The sequence below is a fragment of the Lissotriton vulgaris genome, chromosome 12, assembly GCF_964263255.1.
Source record: "Lissotriton vulgaris chromosome 12, aLisVul1.2, whole genome shotgun sequence".
NCBI lineage: Eukaryota > Metazoa > Chordata > Amphibia > Caudata > Salamandridae > Lissotriton > Lissotriton vulgaris.
In genome coordinates this window covers 663905829-663920589 of record NC_141700.1, presented here as the reverse complement: position 1 = coordinate 663920589, position 14761 = coordinate 663905829, and the positions used below count along the sequence as shown (strand labels likewise).

At 42.3% G+C, this 14761-nt stretch overlaps 1 protein-coding gene across 1 annotated transcript in view; it reads right to left on the bottom strand.

Moving 5' to 3' along the window:
- CRISPLD2 (cysteine rich secretory protein LCCL domain containing 2) overlaps positions 1 to 14761 on the bottom strand; it is a 173078-nt gene that overhangs the window by 62249 nt on the left and 96068 nt on the right. The window contains exons 9-13 of the mRNA XM_086945849.1: positions 9084 to 9150; positions 7744 to 7874; positions 6137 to 6180; positions 3029 to 3101; positions 1544 to 1619 (exon numbers count right to left, since the gene is read on the bottom strand). Coding sequence (XP_086801975.1) covers positions 1544 to 1619; positions 3029 to 3101; positions 6137 to 6180; positions 7744 to 7874; positions 9084 to 9150 — 391 coding nt within the window. The remainder of the gene's footprint in view (positions 1 to 1543; positions 1620 to 3028; positions 3102 to 6136; positions 6181 to 7743; positions 7875 to 9083; positions 9151 to 14761) is intronic.

Genomic DNA, 14761 nt, shown 5'->3' with positions numbered 1-14761 from the left:
TGCAGCATTTATGAAGTCAGGCTCATGTTATATTATTTTATATAATCAGCATTTGTAGATCACCTGCTTCTATTAATATTGCAACTGAGCACTTTCCTAATCTGTGCACTGCCTGTTTTAGGCAGGAACCATACTTAAGAAAATATTACAACCAGTAGCTAAGGTTGCAGATGGCACCACATCCAGAACCCTTGAGGTTGCGTAGCCCTATAAGAAGGATCGAACGGTTTCCTCTTCGGATAGCGCTACAGGGCCATGCTAACATTTTCTAGCAGCAAACTCCGCAGTCGGAGAGCACATTTGCAAATGGCATGGTTTGCAGTTTTGTCTTTTATTCACTTTTGGAATTTTCTGATTTGAGAGAATGTCACTTGTGTTTTGTATGCCCCTTCTCACGCAGTTACTTGGTCATGCACGTACATTAGTTGTAAGAGGGATGACGTTGTCCTTTTGTCTTGGCAGACAGTAGAGGGATCAGAATAGGTGTGATATAGTCCATCCTTTTGGTTAAAACTACCAATATGGCCAGATGAAGGCCATCTTTTAATGGAGCACTGAAGGTTTGGGCTGGACCGCTCAGAATGGATTTTCATTTACCAAGGTGAGATACAAGAATGGCTTGTACCTTTTGCTTGCCGTCTTCACCCAGAATTGTAGGTTTATATTTAGTTAGCGCAGTTTTGTCGCATGGTTTTGAATAATTTCAAACTGTGGTTCTGCATGCTCAAGTGGCAAAGTAGGGTGAATCCGAGGGATTTTGCTATGGCTTAATTATTTATGTTCATCCTCTAGGGTTTTGTCCTTTTTATGAGAGTAGGATGTTGGGAAATGTCTGAATTTTTCAGCATCAGTGACCCATTGATACAGTGGAAAATCAGGAGAAAAGCCTCACAGAGAACGTTCAGAAATAGGTGACCAAAATGATATATGGTTTAAACCAAAAGTCGGGTGAGGAGATGCATCAATCTAATTTGCACACAGAGGAGGAAATGCCAGACAAAGAGGAAATGATGGAGATACCTGTGCCCTTACAAGGAAATAAACAAAGAATGAGAGGCTGCCTTTGTCAGAAGACTGAAGATAATAAAATAAGACTGCAGGTAGGGAAAAGGGAGCAGCAAATGTGTGAGAGGAGATCAACACAATAAATTAGTTTGAAACAATCTAATACATTCAGAGACATTAATAATAAAACCAGGGTATATGTGGACAATGGTGGGTCACCAAGAAAAGAGCAGGCAGACCTTCTGCAGACTAACTGGAGCCAGTTTGGGATTTATAAGCATGGTCTGTGGCTATGTGGGTGACTTCATACCATGGAGTTGGGATCTCACACTCACAAACATCAATAACCAGTGGCAATACTTTCAGACCGCTTTAGCAGTCGCAAGTGACAGATGGGTAACTCTACTTTGTTGCTGGGGCGCCAGTGGTATGGAATTCCCATTCGACATAAGTACACACTGTCCACTCCTATAGACAGGCTCTACTATGCTAGCAAATACCCCAGGCCCAAGGTGTACAAAGACTACAGAGTACTCACGTCTGAATAGATATTGGTGCCGATGACAGGGGCCCAGTGCGCTGGTTCACTTTTACAGTGGGCAGGACAGTAAATTCTGAAAACAGACAAAGCATTGACTTACTCTTTATGAAAGTCATCATGACATTTGTGAAGGAAGTTAACCAAGTGGATTTCTTCTAGCACAGACAGATAATGGAAAAAATGATCAGGTGGAGTACAAGAGTGGATCTCTAAGTCCATGATAAACTGAACATTACCAACTCATATTGCAGGCGCAAGCCTGAAGCACAAGGTGTAGCCAAGAGGTTGTTCCATGTTAATTCCATTTTTAGCACAGTGAAATAGCTTTAGTTTAACTCTTCTAATTGTATTACTCTGAAAATTAAATGTTTTCTACAAAAATCAATTAACTGTGTTGTTACTGTCGAAATTAACACTTTGTATTACGCAGATAAAAATAACGGCAATACTTAACACATGTTTCCTACTGTGACACCAAACAGATGCAATCACAGTGATTAGTACTGTACCTTTAACTTTTAACCTCCCAATTCCTAGTAAATATACCACAACTCTTAACCGTATAATATTGACGCTATAGTTAAAAAACCTAAAATGTATATGCCCAATCCCATAGAATGTACCCTTCACTTCTAACCCTTAAATTCAGAACTCTTAACCCACTCCCCTCATCCCTACACTCTTAAGCTTATTACCCAAAACATCAACCTTTAACTCTATACCTACGCCTTTAACCATGGACGCTTAACCCCAACACCAGAACTTCAATACCCTTTCCCCTGCACCACTAATCCTTAACCCTTATTCCAAACCCTAAACCTGACACAAGCCCCTTTACCATATTTCCATAACCTTTCACCCAAACCCTTAATTCTAAACCCCAGATCCTGAGACCTTTCTTCCTTATCTCCTACCTTCATACTCTTGATACCTGTAACCCTATAACGTAAACATGATACTCTTAATACGTAACCCTATACCCTGAATTCCTAATGCATAACCATTTAACCCCTACCTATAACCACTATACCCAAAGCACTCAATTCATTATTTTGGTCCCTTTCATGCTGCCCTTACTTCAGTACATTTAGGGAACACACATTTGGTGGATTGCTCCTTTTCAAAGAAGTTAGATTGAGAACTATTAAGTAAGACATGTTATTTTTAGAAGTGTTGCTTTTGAAGTTTTGTGGCAAAGTCACCCACTGACATTAAATGTGTGTGATGGGTGGAAAATAGAAAGCGAAGCGGGGAAAGAAAAAAGAAAAGGTAGATTGTAGAACTGCAAGAAGTAAAGAGAAAGGGAGCAAGAAAGACAGAGAAAGAAAAAGTAAAAAGTGAGAACATGAACGAAGGAGAAAACTAAAGAATGATAAAATAAGTATAACAAAGAATGGAAAAAAGAAAATAAACAAAGGAAAGAGGGAAAAGGGAAGCAGCAAAAGGAGGAAGAAAGAAAGGGAAGAAGGCAACAATTCTTACCTTGGGCAATGGGATGCTGGTTTTTTGAATTGGCACAGTTCAGCTACAGTGGTGTAACAATCCAACGACTGCACTGTAAGGAAATGGAGATAGGAGTGAATGTAGAGGGACAAACCCCTCTCGAGTATGAAGAAGCAGTTGTTGAAATGCAGGGTTCATTCCATGCCTCATACCTCAGGTCTAGCAGGCCCTATACTCATGTACAAGTAGGTAACAATATAAGAGGGGACAGTAAATGTGGCCATGCTCTGGTCTACAAGGACACCCCTTTCAGGCTGATTCACTGCTGGTGTCAACAGTTTTGTCATGCAAATGAGTTTTGAGATTAATCCAACCAATGGTTCCAACACATGGGTCCATCTGATTGAACTGGCTCGTAGGGGCCTATATTGAATAGGAGACGAAAACAAAAGCCCGGCTTGGCTGAAAGTGGAATAATCATTGTTTACTTCTATCAATATGTTTCTAATCTAAACTTTAGAATTAAGAAAAAAAGTTCAGCTTTGGCGAGTGATATTCAAATTCATTATTGGGTCAAAATATCATTGGTTTATGTCCCCTTGTGATAGGAGATCCGCCCCATTTAACTTCTGGTAGATCCTGCATCAGCATGAAGTGCATAATATGAAATGGAAGATGGCGAAAGAAGAACTCAGTCAAGAGCAATAAAGTTGCAATATCAAATTCTTCATTTAGAAAATATTGATATAATAATGTAAACTTAAAAAAAGACAGTAAACATGTTTTGGGCCTGTTAATGGGGTTAGGCTAAATGTTATAATTAAGGTAAGGGCTAGGGAGTGATTCGGGGTAAAGTTTAGCGTAAGAGATGGCGCCTGGGTTATTGTCAGGCATTTTCCTTATTTTCTTCTGCGTACTTCGTGATTGGTTTCTTTTACTGTATTTACTGTATTTCTTCATTGTTGTATTGTTTGTTTTTATATATATCATCAAGAAGCTGACTGCTATCATGTAATAGTTGGTACACATAGGTTTCACCGTCTCCTTGGACGTTGATGCTTATCCCCTCCCTTCTCTAACCCACCTTTGGAAACAAGAAGTACATTGTCACTGAGAAGTGTTAGGCTGCATAAAAACCTTTAGCAGCACCCAACCTTTCATGTAGGTAAAGCAGTGCACCTTTAGGAACTTCTTTAGAGTTTGGAGAAATTGCCAAGTTCTCCTCTTTCTAGAGTAAACTCTAAATACCGTAGGGATAGTGTTGTGGAGGAAATACAGCTGGTGAATTCAGCTGGCTATTTAGAAATTGGTGTTTATTTTAATTTCCCTCCAAAACTCTAGCTGGTGCACTCAGTCCACAAGTCTTTTTTGATTCTTTATCTATCATTTGATGTGTGTGGTTTATATTGGAATGACCCAAATCTTTAAAGAAAAAAACTAAAATAAAGAAGAGACTACTAGGCAATTGATTTTGATGAGATTAAACTCCTGGTGCACAACCTCTCCGGAGTAACTCAGAAACATTCTTCAATTAGTGTAAAAAATGCATAGAGCTGCCTTCTGGTGGAAGTGTCTATTGGTGGTCTGGGTGTAGTAAATTCAAACAGATAGAAGACCGAGACTGGGTAGAAATCGCAGTACAAATTCAAGAGAGAGAGGTGGTGAGCACCAACTTTGCTCTGCCCTGAGCACTTTGGTATTGCAGAAGGGGCCGTAGACGCTTGTGTGGCCTCATCTTTAATACAGATAGAACTGGTGCACATATAGCGCCAGCACTATAATCATAGGGTGTTCCTTCATTTGCTTGGGGGCGTGTCCCCATGCAAATCAGGATATCCCTTTGTCTCTGTGATGTATTACAGACATGGGCCCAGAGGCAAAGAAGCTGTCAGGAGGCGTGTTGACAGTGTGCCACCGTCAATGCACTCCCTTGTAGCAGCCCTCTGGAGAGGGAAAGGGGGATTCTATGGGTCTCCCAGACCTCCCCCTGCAGACAGGTGCAGTCACTCAATGCACCCACCTTTAAGGGGATCTCAAATCCTCCTATAAAGTGCAGGAGGGTTGACGCCTGCACAGGAAACATGGAGTGGCTTTGAAGCAGCCGCTCTGTATTTCACTTGAACCCGCTGCCCCAGGGCAGCACAAGTTCGCAGCTGTCCTATGGGTAGCGAATGTAATGTAATATGGCGCATTCTCCGTGTTAGCGTCAAGCACACCTTTTGAAAGGTGCGCCTGACGACAACAAGGAAAATGTGCTGCATTACATAATATGGACCCAGGGCGGATAAGTCAATCCAGGACCTGTGTTGGATACTCTTGAACTATGGAGTTCATTATAGCAGGGAGTAAAGTGGCAAGGCTAGGTGTGCCTGGTGGTCAATGTCTGCCTGTGACAAATGCAGGGAGTAAGATTACATCGAGAATGCGATCACTTTTGTCGTTCTCAGTGAGACACACTAAGTGACACGAGCGTCCCTATACAAGGGTCCTATTGCTGGCGGTGCCATAGGAAGCCAAGCTGCTCCTCGCCAGCAATGTGTAATTAGGATGAAATGCACTAAGGGCCCTTTGATTACTGATTAGTGGAGCCCCGGCCTAGTAGATTGGGCTGGACTTCGCCTTTCAAAAAGGGCCAAACTTTATTTGTACGTAAGCTTTACCACATCGGTCTAATCACAGACAAGAACAAGCTGTTCTTGTCTGTGATTAGACAGATGTGGTAAAGGTGATGGGACAGCATGCACACTGAGTGATTATCAAAGCTAAGATTGTTAGGATTAATTTGAGCACTTCATGCATCACTTTTCATTTTCTCTGACCGCTGATACCTTTAATACCTGTACCTCTGGGTACAGAATCTTTGACAATGAAACTATGTTTGGAGCACAGACTGATGCTTCTCTGAAGCATGTGATACAATTTCCACTGATTAAGTTACACATTAAAGAGGAGGACATTTGCTGCCGAGAAGGTGAACCATTATGGAAAGGGTAGGGGCAGACTGCCAGCTTTCCATCAATAGGAACAATGGAGCCTCAGAGACTGGGATAATGAACGAGAAACCAACATATGAAAAGTATAGGGTGATGCATGTAATTCCCATGCATTTTTAAGCAATATCGTTTAACCTTGCAATAACCATCTTACCTGTCACCTTGGAAACCATGAACGAATTGGAAGCTTTGTACTTGCTGAAAAAAGACAAAATAATTAAATTAGAATTGAGAACTTTTAAACCTGGAGATATTATGGTGAACTGTCTTTATCGTGATTATAGGGTGATCTTCTTCAAAGCAAATTAGATGTTTAAAGTATTACTTAGTGAGAACATGCTCAAATAACCACTGGCAAACCCTTAATGTAAATACTGCTTCCCAAACTGTATTTATATGTTTGGCAGTTGTAATGACAGAAACAAGGCATATGTGTGGCAAGATGCTCCTAAATCATTACATCAGGGGAGAATAGAAGAATAGAGATAAAGCCATTCGCCAAAAGAATATTCAATTTTCCAGAAATTGCACAAATCTGCAGTAATGTGCTACAAAAATCATGTTTATTTATTTGATTTAAAGAGTTTTATATAGCGCTGGCTAGACCCGAAGGTATCAGAGCGCTTTACAAGAGAATCAACAATGTAACAGAAAAAGATCAGCAATTTACACAATACATCAAAAATAGGCAATACAATTAGGAGAGGTGGGAAAGGAGAGATAAAAGTGGTGGAGGGGGCAGGGGAGGTGATAGAGGAAGGATAAGGGCAGAGACAACACGGAGAGACGAAAGGAAGTCTGGCTAAAGCCCGACTGGGTAGGTGACGGCCAAGGAGAGAATCCACGGCCCATCTCCCCTATAGCTAAACCAGGTATTGTCTGAAGGCAGGGAATACAGAGATCTAGAGATAGGAGAATACATACAAGTCCCAATGTTTACGTATTTTATCGGTATGGCAAATATGGGCCTGATAATTAGCGTTTGCCGAACAGGGTGTTCTCTCACAAATGCGACAGAGTACTCTGCTCGCCAAACTCTTGGTTTGCCTGCCTTATTTAGCGACAGGTGGACCATAAGGTTTCCGTCGATGGAACCATTGCTGGATCAATCAACAGAAAGCTTCCTCCGAAATCCTGATAGAATAGGGACGGTTGGTGGAAAAGCATTATACTGCCTGCAATAGGTGGAGTGTGTAGTTTCATGACTAAGCCTGAGTGAAAAATTATGCAGGAGTAAATTGGAGTCATTTTAATTTCACATTATTCTTTTGACAAGAAATGACAAAATCAATGATGCCTGTTTGCATAATTATGAGTAATTTGGCACAAAAATCCTACAGGAAGAACAGAAGAACAATGAACTTAGCAGCTTTTTGAGTTCTATTACATTTTGCACCAATTTCTTAGTGCAAAATGCCTTCTCAGGTTCAATAACACTAAATGATCGGTTACATAATTTTTCTGTACTTTTGCATTATTAAGATACAGAACACTAGTAATGACCTTGTGGCGAGGGAGTGAAAAAGTAATAATGACCCACGGAGAGTGGGGGGGTAGGGGGGTCATTCGCTTGTTTGCGTTTTAAAAACAAACTCCCAAATGCTCCTTTTGAAGGATAATTTCCATGAGAACTTCGATAGTAGTTTTGGCACTTCCTAACATGGGCAAAAACCAACAAATCTAAGAGAAGGTACTGAAGCAAAAGTATAAGGTTCCCACCAACAGTATAATGGTACACATGCACTCAGAGTATAGCAGTACCTGAGGGATTCTATGCTGTTCCGCGTGGACTTGACGAAGAACGGTAGCCTTCCCTTCCGGGTGATGTCCACTAGGCCGCCATTGTTGTCAAGGATGCCGTAGTGGATAGCAGCACGGCACAAACTTGAGGTCTGCGAAGAAGATGTACATGATTCATGGTTACAGATCCTGTCACTGCAGCTTCCCGGCTACCTTCAACAAAGCGAAGTCTTATCCTGAAAGTAGCCGCCATTTTGAATGAGAAGTTTGTTTTTTTGTTTGTTTTTTAATACTTATTTTATCTATGCGTCTGTAACCATCCGATATGAAAATGTTATTGTAGAAAGTACATGTGTGAAACTTTTATGGTCTCTAGAACAGAATAAAGTTATTTTGACTTGACTTGAGAAGTCTAATAGAAAGGCATCCAAAATTAAATATTTCAAATCGAAAACTAACTGTAAAACAAAACCACTTGAGTCAAAGACCTGGCAACGAGGCCGCGAGGGTCAAAGACCGGACAATATCAAGGTCATCTATTGCAATTTTGGGGGTTAAAAGCATCTGCCTGGCAATATCAGCAACTCTCCCTTAAATATTTAATGCAAGTGAGGGCTATCTTTCCTTTTCATGTTCCATTCTGCTTTGGCTTTCTAAATCATTGCAGCAGAGATCTCTGGACAGGAAAGCAGGCATCTTTTTGTTCCTATAAACATATTTAAACTAGCAGCATGGCTTTGCAAGTAACCTACACTGATCTTCCCTTTCCACAGTATACATTTCTAATTGTTTCATCATTTCTGCGGCTAAATGATTCTTGCAACAGAGAGAGCATGGAACTCTTTTAGGCCGTCCTAGTAATATTTTAATGCAAAAATATTCTTTGCACCGGGTGATTGGAGTTCTGGTGAAGGGCTGAGCGTTTGTCACTAAAAATGGCGAATAACAAGCACAAATCTGCTTGGACTCGTTCTCCCCTTGTAATTAATTTATTTTCAAAGTTTTGCGCCCAAATGGTAGCCAGAGTCAAAACCAAGTGCAAAACTAGAGACAGAAGACTTGGAGCCCAACACATGAATTGTGCTCACCAATAACACAGGCCAAAAAAATGTATGTTCATTTTTACCCCTGTGAGGATCTCTATATGAGAATAAAAGGGTGGAAGGCCGCTTCTGACAGAAAGGTGGCCATGTATTATAAGAAATAAAGTATCCCCTACCTTAAAAATTCATGCAGCGGACAATGTGAGCAGTACTGACTCAGGGTTGACTGCTCTCACTAGGCGCCAAGAAGCTATTTTGTACACGCGTGCTCTAAAGGTAGCAAATAACATACCAAATAACATAACTTTGTGTACTTACAGTGTCATAAAAGAGCGTGCCGAAGATCTTCGCCTTTTTGTTCATGCAGCCAGCAGGGCACTGGTACCTGGAAATGGAATTATAGTGTTATATTATTAAAGAATATCTTCACAGCATTCATCTGTAATTCTAACTGGAGGACCGTTTTGACTGACTCCCTGTGCCCACTTTGGACAGACAGACAAACTGGAAGAGAGGTAGGCAAGTAAGCAGAAAAAAACAGAATGGATGGATGGATAAATACAGGCATATGTTCAAACAGACGAACAGACCAGTGGACTAACAGATGGACAGTTGGAGTCACAGAGCCAGAAATGGCCCATGCCTAGGAGCCACAGACTGGAGTGTGGCAACCTTCCAAGTCTGGTGTCATAGAGAACTGGACATCTGGTTTGCATCCTCATATGGAGCCTCTGCAATAGAATCTGAAACATCTGGCATGTGTTGCTTGTTCCAGACTAAGATGTGGTGTCTGCTCTTCCCTCAGTGCTGGAGAACCCCTGTATTGTGGGGAGTTCTTCATGGGCCCTTCCTACCACTGCATGGGTCACTGTTGAAGTCTTTGTGAGTCAGGCTGCAGATCCAGCCTCAATCACAGAAGAGTCAAGGGTTGTTAGCCACAGGAATGTTTGTATGAACATCACCATGGAAACAGGCTGTCAACACAACACTCCAAGGAACCATCATGTTCATAGACAGTGAACACAACACCACAAGGCATCACCAAAGACACAGACAGTCATCCCAACTCCGCTCTGCGATGTGTACACCACAAGGAACCATAATGGACGCAGAAGGTCAACACAAAACTCTTTTGCAGGATGTCGACTGAGATGAACCATCATGGACACAGTCAGCCAACGTAAAACCATTCTGCTGTATGTGCACCAGCAGGCAACGTTAATGGGCATCGACGGTCAACACACCACTGCTCAGTGGTGTGTGCACCTTAAGGAACCATAATGGACACAGGCGGTCAACACACCACCACACTGCGGTGTGTGTGCACAATGTGAGGAATTATGATCTACAGTCATAAGGAGTAGAGAAAGCATGCTTGAAGCCTTAGGCAGCTGTGTCAGAATGGGTATCGATTGAAGGGCACCTTCGTTACCAGCCCATCACGTACTCCCTGCCAGCAGAAAGGCTGTGCTGGTATTACACGATTTAGTGTTGTGTTGAGAGCCTTTCACTCCAACAAGCATGGCTTGACCTTGAAAGATAATTGCTGTATTTATCATGTGCAATGAGTTTAAAGGACCCATCCCAGTTCCTGGCTGATGTGTTAAGCCAACATTATTCTACCACCAGCATCTGGCTTGTCTCATACAGTGGTGTTACTAAGGAACCTAGTTTCAAGGATCTCTTGTGGATCCACTTGTTGCAATCGAAGATGGTAACAGATCACATAACATTTCCAGGGTTAAGTCTAAATATCTCATCTTGTTGCATTTTCTGTTGCCTACTGGTATCTGTACTGTTCATCCCCCGGCTCATATCCGGAACTGTGGGAACCACAAATCCAAGAAATAGACAGAACTAGATGTAGTATTCACTTCCTTGGGGAAGGTTACATTATATAGCCCACTGGCAACTGCCATAGGAATGAGAGAATAAATAAACTAAGAGACAGTGAGGAGTGAGGGTTAACATACTTTCGAATTTCCCACTCCGATTGTCCATAATAACCTGTAGGTAAAAATATTAAACCTTAAATGCTAATTTACTGTGCCTACTGAGAACATGTAGGCCAAAAGGCTCGAATCCTTTCACAGGACCGACTCATTTATTCCATCAGTGGTAGGTAATATGAAAATATTCAATAGGATAATAGTAACAACTTCTTTCAACCTTTTGAGACTTTGGCTTTATATTGCTATGAGTAAGGTAAATGTTATTACTATTCAAAAACATGATGTTGTATTTTTTTGTTTTACAGTACAAGGGAAACCCAAAGGAGCGATAGGTGAGGGACCTTGGGTGCATATATTGTTTCAAGGAACATTGGTCCCCAACAAATAGTTGATAACTTGAAATAAATATAAATCAGCAAATAAAGTCTATATAAACTGTCCAGCCGGACAGAGTTTAATACCACAATTGTAGAATTTGTCAATCAATTTAAATACAATATCAAAAAGTGGGACACAGCCTGTGTCCTACTACTGTATAAGAGACAACTGTGACACAAATGAACATGAATGAGGCAAGAGCGAGCAGTCTGCATACATTCCAAAATTTTGGCAGACATATATTTGCACAGGTACACTGTTGTGATTTAAATAGTAATCAAATCCAATTATCCAGTGTCAAGTGTCGACGACGTTTCGATCCCCTTAGGGCATTACGGGATCATCATCAGGACAATCAAAATTCATGCCTTATCATACTAAAACCAAAATCATGCCCAATCATTTAAGTTAAAACATAGACAATAATTAAACAATAGGAAAAGTAACCACATGAAAGAACGGGGAGGGTAGGGGGGGAAAAAAAGGATACAAGGGTTAGACACAATCTTATTTAAGAACCACACAACATAAAGGGTCTTCACAACATAAAAAAAAACAAAATTGTATTTTTTTGGGCATGAAGGGTGGCCGCTCACTCAAATGCTGCCTATGAACAAGCGCCGGTTTGCTTCACAGCAAATCAGTACCCACAACCTCTCCTGTTCTGGTACCCAGTGATAAACAATAAACCTAAGTACCAAAATTGAAGATTAGTCTCGCCAAGATACCTAGTTAAACTGCAGTAATAGGGAAAGGGCTCTTGCTTAGCAGGCATGAATGTTCTCTTCAAGAGATGTGCCTCTTCGTTGTATGACACAACCATGCATGTCTAAACCATGCATGCCTTAACAACACGGTTTGGACTATGACCGCATCTTTACCAGGCATGCCTTTACCAAGCATGCCTTTCCAACAAATTTCATTGCAAAGGCATGATTGCTAAAGAAATATGCGTGGTAAATTGCATATTCCAGTCCACCTGCCCTGCCCCTTAACACCCAATGCCCCAGCCCTTGAAACTACCCTGACCCCTCACCCTAAGCCCTAACACTACGAACCAAAACGATCCCTTCAGAACCCCCCTCACCCCCCCCCCCCCCCCGAGTCTTAAAACCCTCCCTCCTACCCCAGCCACCCAGATGCGGGGCTCAGGCAAGTACTGCTCTGCTTGCGGGGAAACAGCACGTGTGGCTCTGCCCGCGTTGTAGAGACCATTTCCCGTGCCTCTTCAATAACAACATGGCATTATATGGAACCCAACATTAGAGCTGCCATGTTTCTTTTCAATGGAGGACACAGTTCCTTTTTTATTCCTAAAAATCAGGTAGACCTGAGCTCCTCAGTAAGTTCTAACCGGCCTGGTTCAGTGCCTAATTTGTAAATTCATTAAGTAAATGCATACATTATTTAATTAATCAATTAATTAATCAGTGCAGTCCTCCAAAAAAAAATGTTCTTCTCCGGAGCCTGCAAGAGAAGAGAGTATGGGCCAGGACGTCAGGTCTTACCTTCGAGTTGATAACATGTACCAAGCACCACTCCGTCTTGAGCCCAAATCCACCTTGGATAAGCTGCTCACCCATAGCTTTAACAATCAGCCTGGCCGAGCATACATGTGGACAGTGCTTTATTGTGAGCAAGCGCTCAGTTTTTCCAATTACGGTTTTGGAAATAGAAGAAGGGTTGTTGATACTCTAAATGGATCAGTGTATTCGCTGTCCTCTGTTTCCATGAACCTTAGTGGATACAAAAGGGGCACTAAATTGCAGACTTCACTACAGTCCTGGAGGTTGCAAAGAGGCCTTGACCCTTCAAATAAGGCATGGTGGTGCCCACCAGTACAAATTAAGTGATGGCCTCGATGTTAGACCAGACACTCGGATAGCCACCTCAAACATCGAGTGTGGATGTAGATTCCATAACTTCATCATCATGGCAAAAGCATTTGGATAACAACATACAAAGAAATAGCACCAGCCCCCATTTGGTAACATCAACCACCCTAAAGTTCACTTGCATCCAAAGATCTGGTGATTCCCCCAGATGATATCCCATCCTCAACCACTTGCTGGATGCTGGGCAGTTCTGTGAGGACTTTAACAAGTTTTAAGGGGTGGTAAGACCAACAGCCAATAGAGGGAAGAGAGGTCCACAAATATGAGGGTGGAGGGATACGTCCTGCCAGTATTATACTATTAAAGAAAAAGAATCCCATCCAGACCGAGACCAGCTCCTTTGAAAAATTAAGGTGGGGGACCACTGGAATGCCACACGATGGCACATCCACAATTATGGGTGGGCAGGGAAAGTGGCCATTTTCTTTATATAACACTCACTCACTCTAGTAGTGGCATGCTTCATCATGGGGTTCACATTGACTGCAACAGGTCAGGGTGGGCTCCACCATATTCCACGGAGCACTTATGAAGATAGGGTGTATGGAGGGGTAACTTTAAAGATAAAATTCCTCATCCACTCGAAAGGTATCCTTTTTTAGTAGAGTGGGAGGGAGAGTAAAAATATATATATATCTAGAAGGGAGTGAGGATGTGATCGTCCTATTACTCTAAAACACCAACATGTTTCAGTCCTGTTCTACCAGCCTATATGAGGTCCGGGGTCAGGGTGGGTAGCGAAGAGGCCACTCCCCCAATTAAGTGACTAACGTGTGGCAGCCGCGGTCGGCAGTAGGAGTTCGTGCAGAGCTGTGAGGTGGGGGGGGCAGTGTGGGGGGTAGTAAATGTGTGGATTACGGAGTTTAACAGGTAAGTAAACATATAAATAAACAAAATGAATTTCGTTGCGTGCACTGCATCGCATTTGGTGATGCAGTGCGCGCAACGAAATTCGTTTTGTTTATTTATATTATTACTTACCTGTTAAACTCCGTAATCCATACATTACTACCCCCCACCCTGCCCCTGCCCCTCCCCCTCCCCCCGTCCCTGCCCTGCAGGAACTCCTACTGCCGACCGCGGCTGACGTGTGGTTATTAGTAATAGCATGCAATTAGCATGCAAAATATATAAAGATGTACTTGTCTCTGTTAGGAATTACCCAAATCAAATGGTGCATGTGTTCCCACAGGAGCCTTGTAGTGACACTTTCATCAAAGGTCCCGTCCCTTCTGAGAACCTACATTCAGTTTAGCTCCGTTGGGAGCCATTGCGCGGTGTACCAGCGGTCCCCCACCTTAATTTGCCAAAAGAGCTGTTCTCGCTCCGGATGGGACACATATCTGTGATGAAACAGTTCAAGCATCTCATGCAGACGGCAGTCAGTGCCCCCAAACTACACCGCTTGGCTTATCTGAGAAGACAGGACCATGATGCTGCTGCACTCCAACATTCGATGCTGTCCCCAGACAGACCCACAACCCCTTGCAGGAGTCTTATCTTGGGTATGAATATACCATTTCTACATTCATATTATATCTGGTCTGTCCCCATTTCACACCCTAACTTCTTAGGAGATGCAGATGTGACTACATGAAAACACCTGGAGTCAATAAATCTAACTAACCTTACAAACTTGGCAGATGTTTGATGTATCAACAATAGGGTGACAACATCCTCTTGAGTCGGCGACACCGACCTTTTCGTCTTGGCTGAAGCCTGATGTCACACCGCCATGGTTGAACTCAAGCGTCTGGGTGCTTCCTGCTCC